Source organism: Somniosus microcephalus, chromosome 1 (assembly GCF_052327205.1).
Source record: "Somniosus microcephalus isolate GS21.2 chromosome 1, FLI_Smic_1.0, whole genome shotgun sequence".
NCBI lineage: Eukaryota > Metazoa > Chordata > Chondrichthyes > Squaliformes > Somniosidae > Somniosus > Somniosus microcephalus.
The window spans coordinates 246,010,862-246,030,514 of NC_140987.1; the positions used below are offsets into that span (position 1 = coordinate 246,010,862).

Genomic DNA, 19,653 nt, shown 5'->3' on the forward strand with positions numbered 1-19,653 from the left:
GGCAGGTGAGAAATTAAGAACTAAGTTCCCATCAGGGATTCAGCACCAGGATTGAGCACAATGAACACACACAGGATGATTTCCTGAGCAGTGCTCTGGAACGTTTCACCATTCTCCTTTGTTGTGTGTGTTGATGGATCAAATATGACAACTTGAAGTCATGCCAAGAATACCATGGGCATTTTTATACATTTGTAACTTCTTAACTTGTTGATCGTTTCAACTCCGCAGAACATAAATGTGGTTTTGCTTACTGATACTTTGCTTACAGTTTAGACTGACGTATTGATGTGTTTATATATTGAATAGTATAAAAAGCATAAAATGAGTGTGGTTATAGCTGCAGGTACATAATGCCAATGGAACGCAATATCTGAACAATACAAGTGAAAGAAATCAAATCAAACGATTCACAGTAAATCACTTCAAAAAAATAAACCATCTTCCAACAGAATACTGCTGCTATAAGTCTTATTGCCAATTGGTTTTAATTTAAAGTTCACAAAGGTAGAGCAGGAAGAAGTGACATCCTTTCTGAAGAGTTGATTTTAGATGCTCCAATTGTTGAGTGGGTATTTGAGCTTCCCAGTGTGGTACTAAGCCACACAAACCAGAAAGTCCCATATTTGACTGCTAGCTTGTGCTGGGTGGGCTGATCTAACTTGGCATCGTAGTGGGAGGTATTACAGTTGGCCTGTGGGCTCAGGGCAGAAATTCATGCTCCTGATGTTTGGACTGTAAAATGCACATATGGACATGAGGATCAGCTGTGATGATCTCCCCATGGTCAGATAACCTGTTGGCACTGTCTAGGCACAAACACAAAGAGTGGCTACTTGGGAATGTGACTGGAGGGCAGCCAGTGATTGTGCACCAACATGGGAATGTCTTCAGAAGAAAATCGAACAGATCAATTGGTTCATTTATTCATTGGCCCTTTGCTTACCTCTATTGGCTGTATGATTTTGGAGGATTTATGGGTACAGTAATAATAATTTGGGGTGTTCGCAAGTTGTTCTTGTGTCTCTCTGTGCCACATACTGTTTCCGACCCAATAGGAGGGAACAACTCTACTCTAGCCTAGAACTGCACTCAGGCTGGCTGAAAGAAATGTGACTGAAGCTGACCAAGATGATTCAACCACCGAGTTCCCCTCCTCAACATCACATTGGACATCTGGTTCTTGCTCTGTGAGGAAGTGAGGAATCACTGGCATGAAACCATGACCTACCGCTCTGTGGCACAGCACGCTAACAGCCTGTGCCAAGCCAACGCCAAGTGTGTTTAAACAATTATATCATAATGTTTAGAAGATTATTAGAATAGCCATATATGGAAAAGAATGACTAGATTTATGGAATGTGTTAGCATTTATCATTGCCGGTGAATCCTTACAACTGTACAAGATTAACCAGCCACTAAAATGTTTACAAACACTCAGAGCTCCTTTGAAAACCTGCCTAAACTCCTTGGAAAATATACCAGGTGTAATTGGTATTCCTTAAATTTAATACTGCAGTGACTGCTTTTAAAAAAAATTGTTGATCAAGAATGTTCATGCAACTAAAGCAAATGTACAGGATCACTATTTTTACAATTCTAAAACTGAAAATGTGGGTTATTTTTATGATTTAGTGAAATTCAATCTGACAAAATAATCATTCAGAAATACCGGAAACTTTGTAGATATATCTAGACAATCAGGTGTTTATATCGACAGCAAAACGAATCAGCAAACATGTAAAGTGTCTGCCTGTCTTTGTCGGTTTTTAGCTGTGCTTTGAGTCAGCCTTTGTCCTCTACCTTTCTCCCCTGCCTTCTTGCAACTCCAATATATTAATTTAAAACTTCATTTCAAATCCTTAGATCTCGAAGAATTTCACTTGATTTTATATTGGATTGTTTATTTACAATCCCATTGGTAGCTCTTCGATTCTTCAGAGAAGTATCCTTTCTACATATATGAGCCTAGTGAGTATGGCTAGTCAATCATGTAGAGTAGCACAGCCAAGCTCAATCTTGTCCTCGCCCAACATCCACACATAGGCACCATCCAGAAGAGATAATTACATAACGGTTAGTAGTAGGAACCCAAAGGCCAACTGTAGATCTCTAATGCTGCAACACTCTGATTACTTTTGGATTTTTTAAATGAACAGGGTTGGGTTTTTTTCTCAATCAACCACAAGTATTTTCATTATCTCTTGACTCAATATCAGCTTGGTTCACTTGATAGCATTCATGCATCGGCATCAGAAAGTTATGGATTCAAGCCCTGCTCCAGAGCTTCTGCATATAATCTAGGCTCATGCTTCAGTGCAATATTAAGGGAGTGCTGCATTGTTGGAGATGCCATCCTTTGGATGAGATGTTAAAGTAAGGCCCTGTTTGCCTATTCCAGTGTTTCATGTACTATTTAAAGAAGTGCAGAGTCCTTGCAGTGTGCTGACCAAGATCCCTCTTAGAAACACAACCATCAAAAACAGATTAACTTGTCATTCACCTCATTACAAAGCTTGTACGTGATGTGCTTCAATCTATGATAAGGTGTTATATAAATGCATGTTTTATTACTTCAACCAATCACTCGTGAAACTATTTCTTGTGCCATGTCACTTACTCCAGCAGACAGAAATTCTTGAAACATCCAGAGGATAATTTAGTGCTGTCGGATTCTATACAAGTAATAGCATAAAATACAAAAATTCAGAGCTTTGAATCATAATGAATTTTCAGTTAATTCATGAGACAATGCAACAAAATTCAATTGAAATAGAAAATGGAGTCTGTGCTTATGGTTTATTAAAGATTCTACAATTGTTAATAGAAGATTATGTCGTTATACTTGATTTCCATTATTGGGGTCAAGTCAGTCAGAAGTCCATATGTGTTTAATAGACAGGGCCTTCAGAGGGTATTTAATAAAATCTGTTTAAACATTTTTTTTATTCCAAAAAATGAAATGTATTATGATAGTTTCTTATTGAAGGATGAACAAGTAAGCATTTCCATTTATTCCTGGCTTTCTGCTCTTTTGATATTGATAATGTCATCCAGCAGTCTCTCAATTACAGTATTTCAATGTGGCCTATGTAAACTAGATAAGAGATACTTTTAAAGAAATACGTATTAGAACATTTTCTCCCAGATACTTCTTCCATTAAAATGTCTCATTCTTCAAATGCCTTTCCCCAGTGGATGAGACTGTCATTGCCATTCCATACGGAAGCCGGCATGTCCGAATAGTACTCAAAGGCCCAGACCATCTGTGTAAGTAGACTCGGATTTTACGACCGTAACCCTTTAAATCTGCTGTTTATTGCTATGTTTTTTTCAGATCATCCTTAATGATGTCATGGAAAACATTTAATAATAATTAGAAACAATCTGTCTGTCCGGCTATACATGCAGCCACTGTCTGTTAAAACGTACATTTCAATCATTTTTTTATGGCCAGATTTGCTTGTTCTGTGTTTGTGACAATGGTAGACTTGGGTTGGTTGACATTGAAAATAGATAAGTGCTCCTCTGTGCCAGTCTAAAGGGATTAAAATTTTAAATAAAAACTGGAGGCAAATAAAATCAAGGTGAAGCATTTGCATTTGAACTCCTGTTCCTTTTAAAAAGAGGACATCTCTGGGATGTCCTTTTTTCCAGATTGATTTTTCAAACTAAATGTAGCTCTGAGTCCCACTCATATAAAGAGTTACATATTTGATTAGATCCATCAAAATATTTGGATTCTCAATGGTTTGTTATCCATTCTGCTACTTGTCCCATGGCTCCACATGTCCTGACCTCAGTCGATCTATGCGGTTGGTACCTTATCAAAGGCCTTTTGAAAGTCCAAATATATTGCATCTACTACATTCCCTTTTGAAGTTCGTGCTGACTTCTTTATTATATTTTTGGTTTCTAGATGTTTTTCTGTTACATCTTTGAGTAAAGATTCCATTACCTTTCCTACCAACAACGTTAAGCTAACTGGATTTGTTCTATCTCCTTGGATATAGGAATAACATTAGCTGTCTGCCAGTCCTCTGGCACTAATCCCTTTTTTAATAAATGTTTATATATCTATATATATAAAACAGTATGGCCTAGAAATTCAGTTGGGCGCGCTAGCCGTTAGCGCCTTAGGAGGAGTAGATCTCGAGCGCTAGGTGCTTATCGCCCGGGCGCAGCGCGATCTGCGCCTCTCCCCAACTTCAGGACACATTTAGCGCCGGCGCAAAGTCTTAGCGCGCGCCCTGCTGCGCGCGCAGATCATGACGTCATTTAATAGTGCAACGCCCTTTGTGCGCCCCAAACCGGAACTTCACTCGCGCCGGCCCATTGTGCGCCGGGCGGCCCTAACGACTGTGAAGTGGAACGGTACACAGCCAAGCCGGGCCGCGGGGAGCGCTAATTAAAGGGCACTTACCCTGCACTATAAAGGCCAGCCATTTTGCAGCATTCACTCTTGTGCCACGGTTTTTTGGACAGAGACCAAGGAGGAGAGCTTACTGGTTTGGACCAACACTAGGACAGGTATTTTTGGCTCAGGCCAGAGCTTAGCAATTATCTTTGCCTTCATTGAGAGCTCAGTGTTTGCCAGCATATAATGGGGGCTGCATTGGGTGCCAACGCTGACTTTCAGCCTTATGCCAGAAGGGCTTACAGACGCCGTGAGAGAGTGGCAGCCCTGGCTAGACGCAGAGGGGGCAACAGGCGTCGCCAACTGAGGCCTTACCCACCCAGGGTATACCGCCAGCAGTCCTCCTATCTGACCATGTCTACCGCGATGTGTGTTAGGAAGCTGCGATTCAGAAGGGAGGTCATTGCAGACATCTGCCAGCTGCTTCACAGAGATCTGCAGCCACAGCTGATGCGCAGGACGTCTCTGTCGGTGGCAGTGAAGGTGACGGTGGCTCTCAACTTCTATGCCACCGGCTCCTTCCAATCCGCTGCTGGGGACATCGCTAACATCTCCCAGTTCGCCGTGCATTGCTGCATCCGCCAGGTGACAGAAGCCCTTTTCATCAGGAGACATCAATTCATCTCCTTCCCCATGACCCTGGACAAGCAGCAGCAGCGTGCAGTGGGATTTGCAAGAATAGCGGGTTTCCCCATGGTGCAGGGCGCCATTGACTGCACGCATGTGGCTTTGCGGGCACCTCTTGAGCATGCCGAGGATTACCGCAACTGGAAGGGCTACCATTCCCTCAATGTACAGCTGGTGTGTGACCACAGGCAGCGCATCCTAGCTGTCAATGCCCGCTTTCCAGGCAGCAGCCACGATGCCTTTATCCTGCGACAGACAACTGTGGCTGACATGTTCCAGGCACAGCCTCCCCCAAGAGGATGGCTTATCGGGGACAAAGGCTATCCTTTGTGTACCTGGCTTATGACCCCGCTCCGCGCGCCCACGACCCCTGCTGAAGAGGCATACAACGAGAGCCATCAAGCGACTAGGAACATCATAGAACAAACAATCGGCGTCCTCAAGCAACAGTTCCGCTGTCTCGATCGCTCCGGGGGAGCCCTCCAGTATTCGCAGGATCGAGTCTCCCAATTCGTCGTCGTTTGCTGCATGCTGCACAACCTGGCTATCCACAGGACTCAGGCACTGCCACCTCACGTTGGACCACCACCTCAGGAGGAGGAGCAGGAGGAGCATGAGGAGGAGGAGGACGAGGGGTACCAGCCCAGGAGGGAGGCACAAGGTCCAAGGGCCGCCCGTCGGCGGCTTATTGAACGTCACTTCCAGGCCCCCTGTCAGGGAATGGCTTGTGCCAATGAAAGAACATGATTGCAGCCGCTCCGCAAGCCCTCAGCCGGTTAAGGCAACAAACACTTCAAAGATCAAACATGGACAATGTTAATAAATAAAATGCTTTATTGTTCAAACTCAGCTCCCTTCCCACATGAAAACCAAAAACAGACAAAACCCCCAAAAAACACTCAAACAAATTACTCGCTCCCACAACCTGGAGAGGATTAACAAAATAGTGCAACTAAAATGGCCGTCATTCTCGGCCTTCGTAAAAAACAAACATCACATCATCGGCAAACATGCAAATCTCGGCCTCAAAAAACAAACACAACTGGCCACACATTCGACTATTTGGCCCGCTAGGGCGATGCCTTGGCCATCTTTGTGTGGCCCCTGCCCACCCTGCTGCTCCTCCTCAAAGTAAGGCCATTGGCTGCTGCAAGGCTGGGGGCAGGCGCCTGAGGGGCACATGTCGTGACGGCAGATGCCCTTGGGGGTCGGCCTAGTCGAGGTCTGGCCGTCGAGCGGTCGGCTGTTGAATGCTGCAGCTGTGGCTGGCCAGCATCAGTCGCTGCAGTAGCTCCTGCCAGCTCCACTGGGGGAGTGGCAGTGGCGGCTGGAGGAATGCGGGCAAGCTGGCGGATGGCAGGCGCTCGCTGGTCGCCTGAGACACTGGCACTCGCCCGGGCCAGCACTGCAGCATGCGCACCAATCTGCCGAGGGACAGACCGCTGTGCTGCTGCAGCGCGCCGGGTGCCCTGGCGATGCCTAGCTGACACAGCGAGTGTGGCAGCAGTGAGTGCCTGTGTTGACCTGTACACTGACCGCATCAGAGCAGCCATTGACTGGACGGCACCACTGATCACCTGGCCAGTCGCTGCCAGAGCTGCCCCGAATTCCGCCCGACTCGCTGCCTGATCTGCCCCGAATTCCGCCCGACTCGCTGCCTGATCTGCCCGGAATTCCGCCCGACTGATGGCCTCTGAGGGCCCGAACTCGGTCACACTCCGAGAGAGGGACTCGATGGCCTCAGGCAACCGTGCCACTGCCGCCATGAGCTCCGTGTGCCGGCGCTCCGAGTCCGCGGACAAGTCCTCGAGGCGTTCCATCTCCTCGCCGAAGACCATCTCCGGACTGGGGGCCGGACTCCCCCTCTGGGGAGAAGGCCGCCGAGCTGGCCGACCCTTCCTGCGTTGCTGTTCGCCGCTGGGCCCAGCAATTGGACTCCCCTCCGACGCATCCCACCTCTGGGGAGAAGGCCGCCGAGCTTCCACCCCGCTCCCGCGTTTCTGCAGGCCGCAGGTCCCATGAGCTCCCCTCCCCTTCGAAACTTCCGCCACGCTCCCCTCCAGGGAAGACGTGTCCCCTACATTGGCCTGGGTGGCCGCGGCTGAGGGTTCCCCTGATGGGCCGCCTTCCTCTTGCTCCTCCTCCTGCTCCTCTTCTGAGGGTCTGTCACTGGCAAGTTCAGGGACCTCCTTCTCACCATCTGCTCACCATCTGAAAGCAGGAAGGCACAAGAGTAGCTTTAGACTGAGGAGAGGGCGTCAGCAAGGGATGCATGAGTGGTGGCATTCAGCACATTGGCCGGACAGTGGCAAAGGATGTAGATCTGATGCGCAAGTGGGACGAGAGAGGTCCAAACGTGGATGTCCTTACCATTGGTGGCCAGAACAGGGTCGGCATCTCCACATGCAAGAGGGCCAATCACCCGGCCACCCATGATGCGCTCCACGCGATGTTGAAGCTCGGTGAGCGGCTGGATCTGGGGTCGGCCTCCCCCGGTCGCAGTCCGGCTCTTCCGATTATTTGCCAGCTTGGCCTGCAAGAGAAAGGACGGCCTCTAAGTACAGTGTGTAGCCCTGATCTTGTGTGCACTGCCTCCCATGGTGGAATAGCCTGGCCAGTGTGTTAAGTGCAGATTGTGCAATTGATGTTCATGCCTGTCCCATCGCTGCTGGATGAGGGCTGGCCATTAGGGCTTTCAGGTCCCTTTGCCCATAATGTGAGGTGCACATGCAAGGATGAGGAGGTCACTGGAAAGGGTACTCACCCTGACAATCCACGTGAGGTCATTAAACTTTTTGCGGTATTGGACACCGCTCCTGGGGACCTCGCTGTTGGCTGACAGCTTGCTGGCGACATGCCTCCAGGCTCTCCTGTAGACGCGGAACGGCGCCCTCTTGCCATTGTGCGGGTACAAAACATGGCGCCTCTTCTCCACAGCACCAACCAGCACACTCAGATCACGCTCTGAGAAGCGCTGCGCACGTTCACGGGCCTTCTCCATGGCTTCAGGTGCTATTTGGGTCCAGCAGCAGGGTTCAGGCCCAGCTGCAGGGCTCCACTATCCAGGGCGTGGCAGCAGACACAGTCGACCCTTCCCCCTTAAGAGCTGGCCGGCGCCAGGGTGTCTGCTGTCAATCACGAGATGGCCGCACCTGCGCTGCGCCCGGCCTCGGCGCTATCGATCAGCACCTCTGGCTTAGCGCCCAAACAGAGGCGTCCAACACCAGTTTTAGCGCTCGAGCGAACTCTTAGGGCGAAGCTAATGACTATCGGAGAAGTGGCCTCGATTTGGCGGCGGGCGCAAACTTTAGCGGCCGCCCCACTTTACCGCCCCAAAAGTGGCTACAATGAATTTCTAGGCCTATGTCTCTCCGTCTGTCTGTCTGTCTCTGTCTGTCTGTCTGTCTGTCTTTCTGTCTGTCTGTCTGTCCGGCTATACAATCAAAAGTTATAGAACGTAGCTACACATATGTTGTATCAAAAGAAAGCTTATCATTAGGGGACTCTCATAGGCATATTTACTTTTTGGTCGGACAAAAATTGTGCCGACAGTATCCAAAAAACTTTCAAAATTTCGCTCATTATCCGCTAATTAGCATCGAGTGGGGGCGGGTTCATTGCGTGTGCGGGCGGGCCATCCTAGAGTTGAGTGACATGATGATTGATCAATCCTACAGTTCAGTGACCTGACGGTTGACCAATCGGTGCGTGTGTGGGCGGGCCTTATCATTCTGAACTGAGGTGAGTGTCAGCCATAAATAACAACAGAAAATGCTGGAAATACTCAGCAGGCCAGGCAGCATCCGTGGAGAGAGAAACAGAGTTAACGTTTCAGGTCTGGGACCCTTCATCAGAACTGGAAAAAGCTGGAGATGTAACAGATATTAAGCAGGTGCAGAGACAGGGGGGGGGTTAGGAGGGGAGGAAGAAATAGAAAGAACATCCTGTACTTTTGTAAGAGGCAGGAAAGATAAAATGTTGCAAATGGGAATGGCAAAAATCATACTGCATGAAAAATGGGGGCAGGGATAATTATCTGAAATTGTTGAACTCAATGTTGAGTCCGGCAGGCTGCAAAGTGCCCAATCGAAAGATGAGGTGCTGTTCCTCGAGCTTACGCTGAGCTTTATTGGAACAATGTAATAGGCCGAGGACAGAGAGATCAGAGTGGGAGTGAAGCAGTGATTTAAAGTGACAGGCGACCGGAAGCTCAGGGTCACCCGTACGGACTGAACGGAGGTGTTCCGCAAAGCGGTCGCCCAATCTGCGTTTGGTCTCCCCATTTTCTGTTGTTATTTCAGATTTCCAGCATCTGCAGTATTTTGCAATTATATGAGTGTCAGCCATCTTGATTCATAAGTTTATTTTTTTTCCCACTTTCTGCGTGTTTCTTTTCAAATCTAGATTTCCAGCAAAAAAAAAGTTGCTTTCAAAACAAAAATTGTTTTTTAAAAAAGTTAATTAATTTGTAAATCTTTTCTCTAACCTCTATAATTTTCCTACCTTTCACCGTTTTTGCAGGCCTGGAAGCCTGGGCCTCTGTTGCCCAGCCACGCCCGAGCTAGGCACCGCCCCTCCCGCTGGGCCCGCCCCGTGATCGCCGCCATCTTTGTAAAGGCTGGCGGCGCAGGACTGGGCCGAGCGTAGCCATCACCGCCATTTTGGTAAAGGCTGGCGGGGCGGGAGGGAGCCTAGTGGGAGGTGAGTTGCGGTCACCGCGGGGCTCAGGCTCAGCTGATCGGGCGCTCATCAGGGGTCGGCCCGCAACACATCGACCGGAGGAGAAGTGGCTCTCTCTCTCTTTCCTCCCCGCGGCTCGGGCGGGGGGGCCAGTGCTCGGGAGGGCGGGGCTCGGGAGGCCAGTGCTCAGGAGAGCGGGAAGAGGGGTGAAGGGTTACCCCGGCAACCGGGCCCGGCCCTCTCTCACAGCCTCAAGCCGGCTCACGTCCGTTCCTGAGGCTTGGCTCCAGCGCAGGCCCAGCCGCAATCGGCGGTCTTGAAGCCGGGGCTCGGGAGGGCGTGGGGCTGGGGGGGGGGCCTCGGGAGGGGGGGGCGGGGCTCGGGCTGACCGGGGCGCCGCGCTCGGCTGGGCCATGTCAGTGCGTGGGGTGGCACGGAGCTTCGCGGAGCCATCGCCGGCAGAGGGGAGAGGGTCTGCTGGCTCCCCGCCCTCCCTTTCTCCCCCCCTTTCTCCCTTCCCCCTCCCCGCTCCTTCCCCCCCTTCCCTCCCCTCCCCCCCTTCCCCTCCCTCCCCCTCCCCCCTTCCCCTCCCTCCTCCCCCCCCTTCCCCCCAGTCACTCTCTCTCTTCCCCCCAGTCCCTCTCTCTCTTCCCCCCCAGTCGCTCTCTCTCTTCCCCCCAGTCGCTCTCTCTCTTCCCCCCAGTCGCTCTCTCTTCCCCCCCAGTCGCTCTCTCTCTTCCCCCCAGTCGCTCTCTCTCTTCCCCCCAGTCGCTCTCTCTCTTTTCCCCCCAGTCGCTCTCTCTCTTCCCCCCAGTCGCTCTCTCTCTTCCCCCCAGTCGCTCTCTCTCTTCCCCCCAGTCGCTCTCTCTCTTCCCCCCAGTCGCTCTCTCTCTTCCCCCCAGTCGCTCTCTCTCTTCCCCCCAGTCGCTCTCTCTCTTCCCCCCAGTCGCTCTCTCTCTTCCCCCCAGTCGCTCTCTCTCTTCCCCCCAGTCGCTCTCTCTCTTCCCCCCAGTCGCTCTCTCTCTTCCCCCCAGTCGCTCTCTCTCTTCCCCCCAGTCGCTCTCTCTCTTCCCCCCAGTCGCTCTCTCTCTTCCCCCCAGTCGCTCTCTCTCTTCCCCCCAGTCGCTCTCTCTCTTCCCCCCAGTCGCTCTCTCTCTTCCCCCCAGTCGCTCTCTCTCTTCCCCCCAGTCGCTCTCTCTCTTCCCCCCAGTCGCTCTCTCTCTTCCCCCCAGTCGCTCTCTCTCTTCCCCCCAGTCGCTCTCTCTCTTCCCCCCAGTCGCTCTCTCTCTTCCCCCCCAGTCGCTCTCTCTCTTCCCCCCAGTCGCTCTCTCTCTTCCCCCCAGTCGCTCTCTCTCTTCCCCCCAGTCGCTCTCTCTCTTCCCCCCAGTCGCTCTCTCTCTTCCCCCCAGTCGCTCTCTCTCTTCCCCCCAGTCGCTCTCTCTCTTCCCCCCGTCGCTCTCTCTCTTCCCCCCAGTCGCTCTCTCTCTTCCCCCCCAGTCGCTCTCTCTCTTCCCCCCCAGTCGCTCTCTCTCTTCCCCCCAGTCGCTCTCTCTCTTCCCCCCAGTCGCTCTCTCTCTTCCCCCCAGTCGCTCTCTCTCTTCCCCCCAGTCGCTCTCTCTCTTCCCCCCAGTCGCTCTCTCTCTTCCCCCCCAGTCGCTCTCTCTCTTCCCCCCCAGTCGCTCTCTCTCTTCCCCCCAGTCGCTCTCTCTCTTCCCCCCAGTCGCTCTCTCTCTTCCCCCCAGTCGCTCTCTCTCTTCCCCCCAGTCGCTCTCTCTCTTCCCCCCAGTCGCTCTCTCTCTTCCCCCCAGTCGCTCTCTCTCTTCCCCCCAGTCGCTCTCTCTCTTCCCCCCAGTCGCTCTCTCTCTTCCCCCCCAGTCGCTCTCTCTCTTCCCCCCAGTCGCTCTCTCTCTTCCCCCCAGTCGCTCTCTCTCTTCCCCCCAGTCGCTCTCTCTCTTCCCCCCAGTCGCTCTCTCTCTTCCCCCCAGTCGCTCTCTCTCTTCCCCCCAGTCGCTCTCTCTCTTCCCCCCAGTCGCTCTCTCTCTTCCCCCCAGTCGCTCTCTCTCTTCCCCCCAGTCGCTCTCTCTCTTCCCCCCAGTCGCTCTCTCTCTTCCCCCCAGTCGCTCTCTCTCTTCCCCCCAGTCGCTCTCTCTCTTCCCCCCAGTCGCTCTCCCTCTTCCCCCCCAGTCGCTCTCCCTCTTCCCCCCAGTCGCTCTCCCTCTTCCCCCCAGTCGCACTCCCTCTTCCCCCCAGTCGCTCTCTCTCTTCCCCCCAGTCGCTCTCTCTCTTCCCCCCAGTCGCTCTCTCTCTTCCCCCCAGTCGCTCTCTCTCTTCCCCCCAGTCGCTCTCTCTCTCTTCCAACAACAACATGCCCTCAAAAAACCCTCGGCACCGCTGGGCACTCCAGCTAGTATATATATGTAATAGTGCCTCTGCCATCTTTTCCCTTGCTTCTTTTAATATGCGCAGATGCAATCCATCTGGACCAGAGGTTTTCTCCTCTCTAAGTTTGATTAGTTAATCAATTATCTCCCTCCTTTCTAACTTAAATGTCTTTATACCTTTTTGATCTCTTCTAATGTCATGTCCACCATGTTAGTCTCCGTGGTAAATACTGATGCAAAGTAAGTATTCAATAGCCCAGAAATTCAGGTTGGTGGCTTCCTGCGGGTGCAAGCCTCCGACATGCACTTACCTTGCGCGCCAGCCGTTGAGCTGTGGGCCCCCGTGGAATTGCGACCCTGGGCCTCCTCCAACTGCCGGCGCGTAGTGCTTGCGTATCCCAGGGGCGCAGTTAGTTTGATGCGTCCCCTGGGATCACGTGGGCCATGGAGAGCCAATGGTAGCAGGGAATGCTTCATTCATAAGTTTGACAGGAAGGCCTGTCAAACCTGTAAATACTATAAGCCCCAAAACATCACTAAATCTTCAAATAATTTTTTTTTAAATCACATTTTTAAAATAAACTATAAATTACATGAAATAACTATTTTAAACAATAATTTAAATTTTTGAAAAAATGAATTACATTTTCTAACGGGGCTAAAAATAAACTTACCTTTCTTTAAAGTATTTATTTAAAAATAATAAACCTGTGGAAAAATGTTTTAATTTTAATTAATTCACCATTTACCTTGTAAAAAGCAGGCCTTGCGACTGCTTTTTACATGTCTAACTTCTGGAGACTTACCCTCCCAGGAAAACCTGCAAAAAAAACGTAAGTTCAATGCGCATGCGCTGCCTCTCCGGCGCACGCGTTCGACTTCTGAACCCCTTCTTTCAGGGAAACGGAAGCGCCGGTTTCCCGTGCATGCGCAGTGCATGCACGAAACCGGCACTTCCATTGGGCTTACGGGTGAGTACCCCGTGCGTACTCACCTGTGGAGACCCGAATTTCTGGGCCAATATTTCTGCCATTTCACTGTCATTACTTGTGAGTTTATCTTGTGCATGCCTTAGTGGCCCTATTCCTATCTTAATTTTCCTTTTCTAATTTATGGATCCATAGAAGACTTTACTATTTCTTTTTATATTCTTTGATCATTTCATTTTGTGATTCCTCTGTGCTTTTCTAATTTTTTTTTTACTTCTTTCTTAACCTCTTGTCATCCTGACAAACATCAAGAAAGTGAATGTGTGGCTGAAAAACTGGTGTGGGAAGGAGGGGATCCATTTCATGGGACACTGGCACCAGTGCTGGGACAGGAAGGAGCTGTGCTGTTGGGACGGGCTCCATCTGAACCGGGCTGGGACCAAGGTCCTAGCGGAAACGATAAATGGGGCTGTAGAAGGGACTTTGAACCAATAATCAGGGGAGGTTCAGATATAAATAGAGAAAGAGAAGGAATGAAAGCAAAGCACACAGTGCAAAAAGAGATATAAATAATTCAAAACAAAAACAAAATACAGCAGAAATAAAAACAGAACATGCTGGAAACATTCAAACTTCTCTGGGTCATTCAACAGCAACTCAATCTGTCGAAACTTTTAGCAGAAAATGTTGATAAAAGCTATAGAAAAGGTATTGAACATTGTTGGGAATTTAGCAAAAAAGACTATGGAAAATATGTCTCAATTATAGTGCGTTCCATCTGTACTGTAGCAGTGAGTTTAAAGTTGCAGAGTGAGTGAAGAATTCAACCCACAGGTTCATCATTCCAAGTGTGAGGAATATGGAATGTGCAAAGCCTGTTTAGGTTATTGATCCTGTTCCTTCCACATACCATATTCAGTTTACCCCACCATGGAATGACAGTCAGCCTATCATTTTAATAGAGAACATTCAGTAATGTTGTGAATGATCGGATCTCCATTGTGCTTTTTGGCTTTCTTTTGGTCTTGCTTTTCAGTGAGAGTCAAGAGAAAACTTGACCAGGAATTTACCAGCACAGTGCATAAAAAGGGGTGAGATTGCAAAGCTGAGGCAGCAATGTTCAGCCTACAAATGCAGCAGGAGCAATTTGACCTGAAAATTCACTGTGTGAGGAATTATGACACAAAGCCCAATCGTATTCTCAAAAAGGAACATTAAAGTAATATCTGTTTATCTGAAGGACAAGAATGCAGATTTTACCCCGTGCACGTTTAGGAACTGAAACTCGCGTAGACAGCCAGAAAAAAGAAAGAGAACTTCAATACTGTGATTTGGTTAATCTGCAGTGTTCTCGATACAAACTGCACAGTATTTGATGTCTAGTGTTAGTGATGCAAACCATTTCATGTCATGTAATAATAGGATTATCTATATGGTGTTTCGGGACAGAAATTGTGACTAAAATCTGCTCTAAATTAATGTTTTAATTATATTTTCAAGATTTGGAAACAAAAACTCTGTTGGGTCACAAAGGAGAAAACAGCCTGAGCACTCCCGGAATCTTCAGCATTGAAAACACCAGCGTGGAGTTCCAAAAATTTCCCGAGAAAGAGATACTGAGAACAAATGGGCCTCTTGGTGCAGATTTCACTGTAAAGGTAAATCATTGTTCTTAACTGTTAGCTTCTAATAACTGTTGCACTGTGATGTGCCTCAATAAATCCAAGACTCGATGTTAGCGAAACAAAACAAGGCTTTTATTGACTTAGAAGGTAACACACAGAGGAGAGGTATCTTCCATCCAGAGGTCTGCCGTACTGGATGTGATGCAGGCTGGGCCAGCTTACATAGGGGCCAGGTATGGGCGGAGCCCTACACACAGTACAATACAATGGTGAGGAAACGGAACTGAGGTAAGGGAAATGAAACTGAAACCAACCACAGTCACAGGCAGAGAATACCAATGAGTGATGAATGGAATATTTCATCACACACTGGTTACAAATTAAACATCTTTCATTCCTACATGTTGAGTCAAATAAAACTATTTGCTAGTTCTTTGTGCTTAAATTTTAAACATTAACAAGAAACACTGTATGGAGTTAACTGAGCGTCTAATGTTTTGTTTCGAGAACATGCCCGTTCAGTATTGCAATTTTTGTTATAAAATTTGTAATCAAATCTGAGTCCATAAAGTTATTCTGTTTATTTTCAACAGTTTTCTTCAGCAAAAGCAAAGAGCTGGAAATTCTTCAATCTCACTGGGGCAAAAGTGGGATATTACTGGGGGGGGTGTGGTGGTGCGGGGGGCGTAGGGGTCACAGTTTGGGGTATAAATGAGGTATGCCAGAGTTGTACACTTCTAAAATCCGTGATAAATTCCGGTGGAAGTGGGGTGCACAAATGATAGGATAATGAGGACAAAATCTGATCTGCCAGAAATTCTATCATTTAAGGCAGCATTCCACCTGGCTGAACTAAAGCCTGTAGAAGAGGGGCAAACTACTTGCATGACTTGCCAAACAGGTTTTGACATTTCATAACTTTTGTCTGAAATATCAGCTTTGACTGAAGTGATTAGAATTTTTGTCACCTGTGCTACTACGGAAGCATTCTGCGAGTTGCCTCTCAGCATTTTCAGGCAGGGAAATCTTGTTTTCCTCCTACCATTCCGTCTGAGACCATACCATGTTCATATGTTTTGCAAAACCCACGTGCTATTTTGAGATTAATTCCTACCACAGTTTGATGTACAAACCCACCAGGATGCCGTGTAATGAATTATAGAATCATAGAATAGTACTGAACAGAAGGAGGCCATTTGGTCCATTGAGTCCTTCAGTATGAGTTTGAGCTTCCCATCTAGTGAAATGATTCCAGGAGACAGCAGCCGAGCCAGATGTAATCCTGACCCCTGTGAGTGGGCCACCTGCCCACAAGGTACAAAACCTCATCGAGCCAGGACTCAATCACCCTCCCAACTGGAAAAATGTTTTATAGTGTTTAAGTGTCAGCTGTGGCTCAGTGTGTAGCACACTCACCTCTGAGCCAGAAGGTTGTGGGTTCAAGTCCCACTCCATGGACTTAAGCACATAAAGCTAGGCTGACACTCCAGTGCAGTGCTGAGGGAGCGCTGCTTTGTCGGAAGTGATGTCTTTTGGATGAGACGTTAAACCGAGGCCCTGTCTGCTTTCTCAGGTGGACGTAAAAGATCCCAAGGCACTATTTCAAAGAAGAGCAAGGGAGTTATCCCCGGTGTCCTGGCCAATATTTATATCTCAACCAACATAACAAAAACAGATTATCTGGTCATCATCACATTGCTGTTTGTGGGAGCTTGCTGTGCGCAAATTGGCTGTCGCGTTTCACACCTCAAACCAGTGACTACGTTTCAAAAGTACTTCATTTGCTGTAAAGCGCTTTGGGACATCTGGTGGTCATGAAAGGCATGATAGAAATACAAGTCGACCCTTATATATTTTCAAATTTTAAAAATGCATTCCTGAGAAATATTTTAAGAAGGTGACTCTCGTGATCAAAAATCTATTCTTTCAAACCATTCAGAAAAGTAACAGGTTTCAGTTATGTTCCAAAGAGGGTGAATGAATTATCGAATTTCCATAAATCTCTTGGATGTTCTGATCCAGTACAGCATTCTGTACCTGTTACCACTCGTAGAATAATAGTCCGCTGGGGTAACTGGAGCACATTTGTAGAGTGCAGATAATTCATGGTTTAGAAAGTCATCTGAACCCCAAGATTGTGTTACAACCTGACAATGCAGGTGATCAAACATACAACCTCTGCTTTTCCATGTGTGATGTGTTCTTCTTCCATTACCCCCAGGTTATACCATTCAGGTATATTATTCAGCTGTTGTCCCCACCATGCTGTACTGTTCAGTCATATTAACTTAAAATGATAAAACAGCAGCAAGGGAGAGACTTATACTTGTTAAGGGATATCTAGATCTTACACCCTTTAGTACTTGTGTTGTAATTATATCTGGTAACTGAGGAGATGACATGAATCACTTTTCTAAAGTATTAGCAGAGTAACTGCTATTTCTGTTTGTCTTTTCCAGATACAACACGTGGGAACGGCAGACAGCACGGTCCAATTTTTCTTTTACCAGCCCATCATACATCAGTGGAGGGAAACGGATTTCTTCCCTTGTTCCGTTACTTGTGGTGGAGGTAATATTCGTTAAGTCATTTTCATTTACTGTAACAGCTCTGTTTCAATTAATCTAAATAGCTCATTATAGAAGTTACTGTCATTCATGTTATTGCATGAATAGTTGTCGTGTTGGAACGTCCACTACTTTAACTGAGTCATTAGGTAATATTGATTGAGTACTAGCAATTTCTCTGAATGTTTCAGATACCAAATTTGTGTATGTTTTATTAATAACTTGCACTTGTTGGAAGCGTGCATTGTCCATTCGTTTGGTGCACGTGTTCTTGGCTGACCCTGAATTTTGCACGTTCTCTCCTAAACCTCCAACACACTTTCTCCACATACATCAGCGTTCAAGTTTAAATGAATTTTCCCACCATTCAAAAATACACGCACTGCAAAACTGTAGGAAACTAAAGCATCATCCTAATGAGCTTGAAAGTATTTCCTGTTTACCATCGGAAGAAAGAAAGGAGAAATGTATCTCAAACCATTTTTATCCTTGACACCAAGTGTTGGCCAGCTGTGCTGGCCGACTTGATTCAAGTCCCTTACAATTTCCTCTCGCACTCTCAGCTGATCAGCAGCAGTTCCTATAAGTGCTCCTCGTTCCATGTGAACCACAAACTACCGTTCCTGTAATCTGCCTTAGCAACAGCCCTATTTCGATGAATTTGTGTCCCAGATTTACTGCAGACTTGTGCAATACAAACTCTCTACAAATTAGTACAAAATTTCAGTCTCTTAATTATAAACCTTGCATCTAATGTGCCCCCACTGCTCACTGACCTGCATTGCCTCCCTGTCTAGCAACGCCTTAATTTTAAAATTCTCATCCTCATTTCCAAATCCTTCAATCACCTCGTCCCTCCCTATCTCTGTAACCTCCTCCAGCCCTACAACCCGCCGAGATCTCTGCGCTCCTCCAATTCTGCCTTCTTGCGCAACCCCAATTTTCATCATTCCACAATTAGCGGCCGTGCCTTCAGCTGCCTAGGCCTTAAGCTCTACAATTCCCTCCCTAAACCTCCCTATATCTCCAGCACACTCCTCCTTTTAAGATGCTCCTTAAAACCTACCTCTTTGACCAAAGTTTTGCTCACCTATCCTAATATCTCCTGTGACTCAATGTCAAATTTTGTTTAATAATGCTGCTGTGAAGCGCCTTGGAACAATTTACTACGTTAAAGGTGCTCTATAAATGCAAGTTGTCTGCACTCCCTACATTCCAGGGGTCATGTCCATTCCAAATGTCCTTGCAACACCAATAAATATAAACCGAGAGTTTTGTGCCAACCATTTGGGCTGGATTTGAAACCAGATCCCTGAGGCGAATGGCCAGTGTTTAATCTATTGCACATCTTTAATCCACTGCACCATCTGCTTTCCCCCAAACTCCTCTGGCTGCCAGTGCCCCAACAAATTTGGTTTCAAAATTCCCAACTTGTTGTTTCTAATTGCTCCATGGTATCACCTGGCCAATCCTTGGTGAACTCTTCCTGCCTCATGTCCCTGCAGCACCTTCCAATTCTCTCCCCTAGCTCCCTCTGCTCCACTACTGATGGCCGTGCCTTTAGCCACTGACCTTTTGCCCTCTGCAGCTACTTGCCCAGGTGCTTCCCTTCATTAGAGAAGGCGGTCTGCACAGAGCGGGATTAAAACGGAGTGTTTTATTTGGGAATTTGGAAAGAGTGGGAATTCAGAGAAAAGGGGGAAGGAGTTGCTGCTTTTTGCCTACACTACTTGTAGTGCTTTGTGTTACAGGTAGATATTTAATTTCAGTACCCATAACTTAATCTAGATCAAGTAAGTAGTCAAGAAACTACACTGTAAACTAAGTTACTAATTACAAATTTAATTAAATAAAACAAGGTCATATAGGGATGGCAGTGCAGGTGGTGTGCCACAACTGCAGCATGTGGGAGTTTGTGGAGAACATTGTGATCCCGGACAACCACGTTTGCAGTAAGTGCCTGCATCTTGAGGAACTTCAGCTCAGAGATTATGAGCTGGAGTCTGAGGTGCAGACATTGCGGGGCATCAGGGATGGGGAGAGTTACCTGGACACTTTGATTCAGGAGGCAGTCACACCCCTTAGGTTAGGTAGTGGTACAGGTCTGGTTAGTGGTCAGGGACAGGATGGTGTGACTGCAACTCAGGCAGGTAAGATGACCCCAGGTGCAGTGCTGCAGGAGCCTCAGCCTTTGCCCTTGTCCAACAGGTATGAGGTTCTTGCTACTTGTGTGGATGAGGGAAATGCCTGCAGGATGGATGAGCAAGCTGACCATGGCACCATAGTGTAGGAGGCCATTCAAGTGGGGGGAGTGAAAGGGAATGTAGTTGTGGCAAGGGACAGTATAGTCAGGGGGACAGTATAGTCAGGGAGATAGATACTGTTCTCAGCAGCCACAACCGAGCGTTCTGAAGGTTGTGTTGCCTG

The 19,653-nt window shown here is 48.0% G+C and overlaps 1 protein-coding gene across 1 annotated transcript in view; it reads left to right on the plus strand.

Moving 5' to 3' along the window:
• LOC147124691 (ADAMTS-like protein 1) overlaps window positions 1-19,653 on the plus strand; it is a 145,448-nt gene that overhangs the window by 87,475 nt on the left and 38,320 nt on the right. The window contains exons 5-7 of the mRNA XM_085983963.1: window positions 3,196-3,270; window positions 14,535-14,692; window positions 17,119-17,230. Coding sequence (XP_085840089.1) covers window positions 3,196-3,270; window positions 14,535-14,692; window positions 17,119-17,230 — 345 coding nt within the window. The remainder of the gene's footprint in view (window positions 1-3,195; window positions 3,271-14,534; window positions 14,693-17,118; window positions 17,231-19,653) is intronic.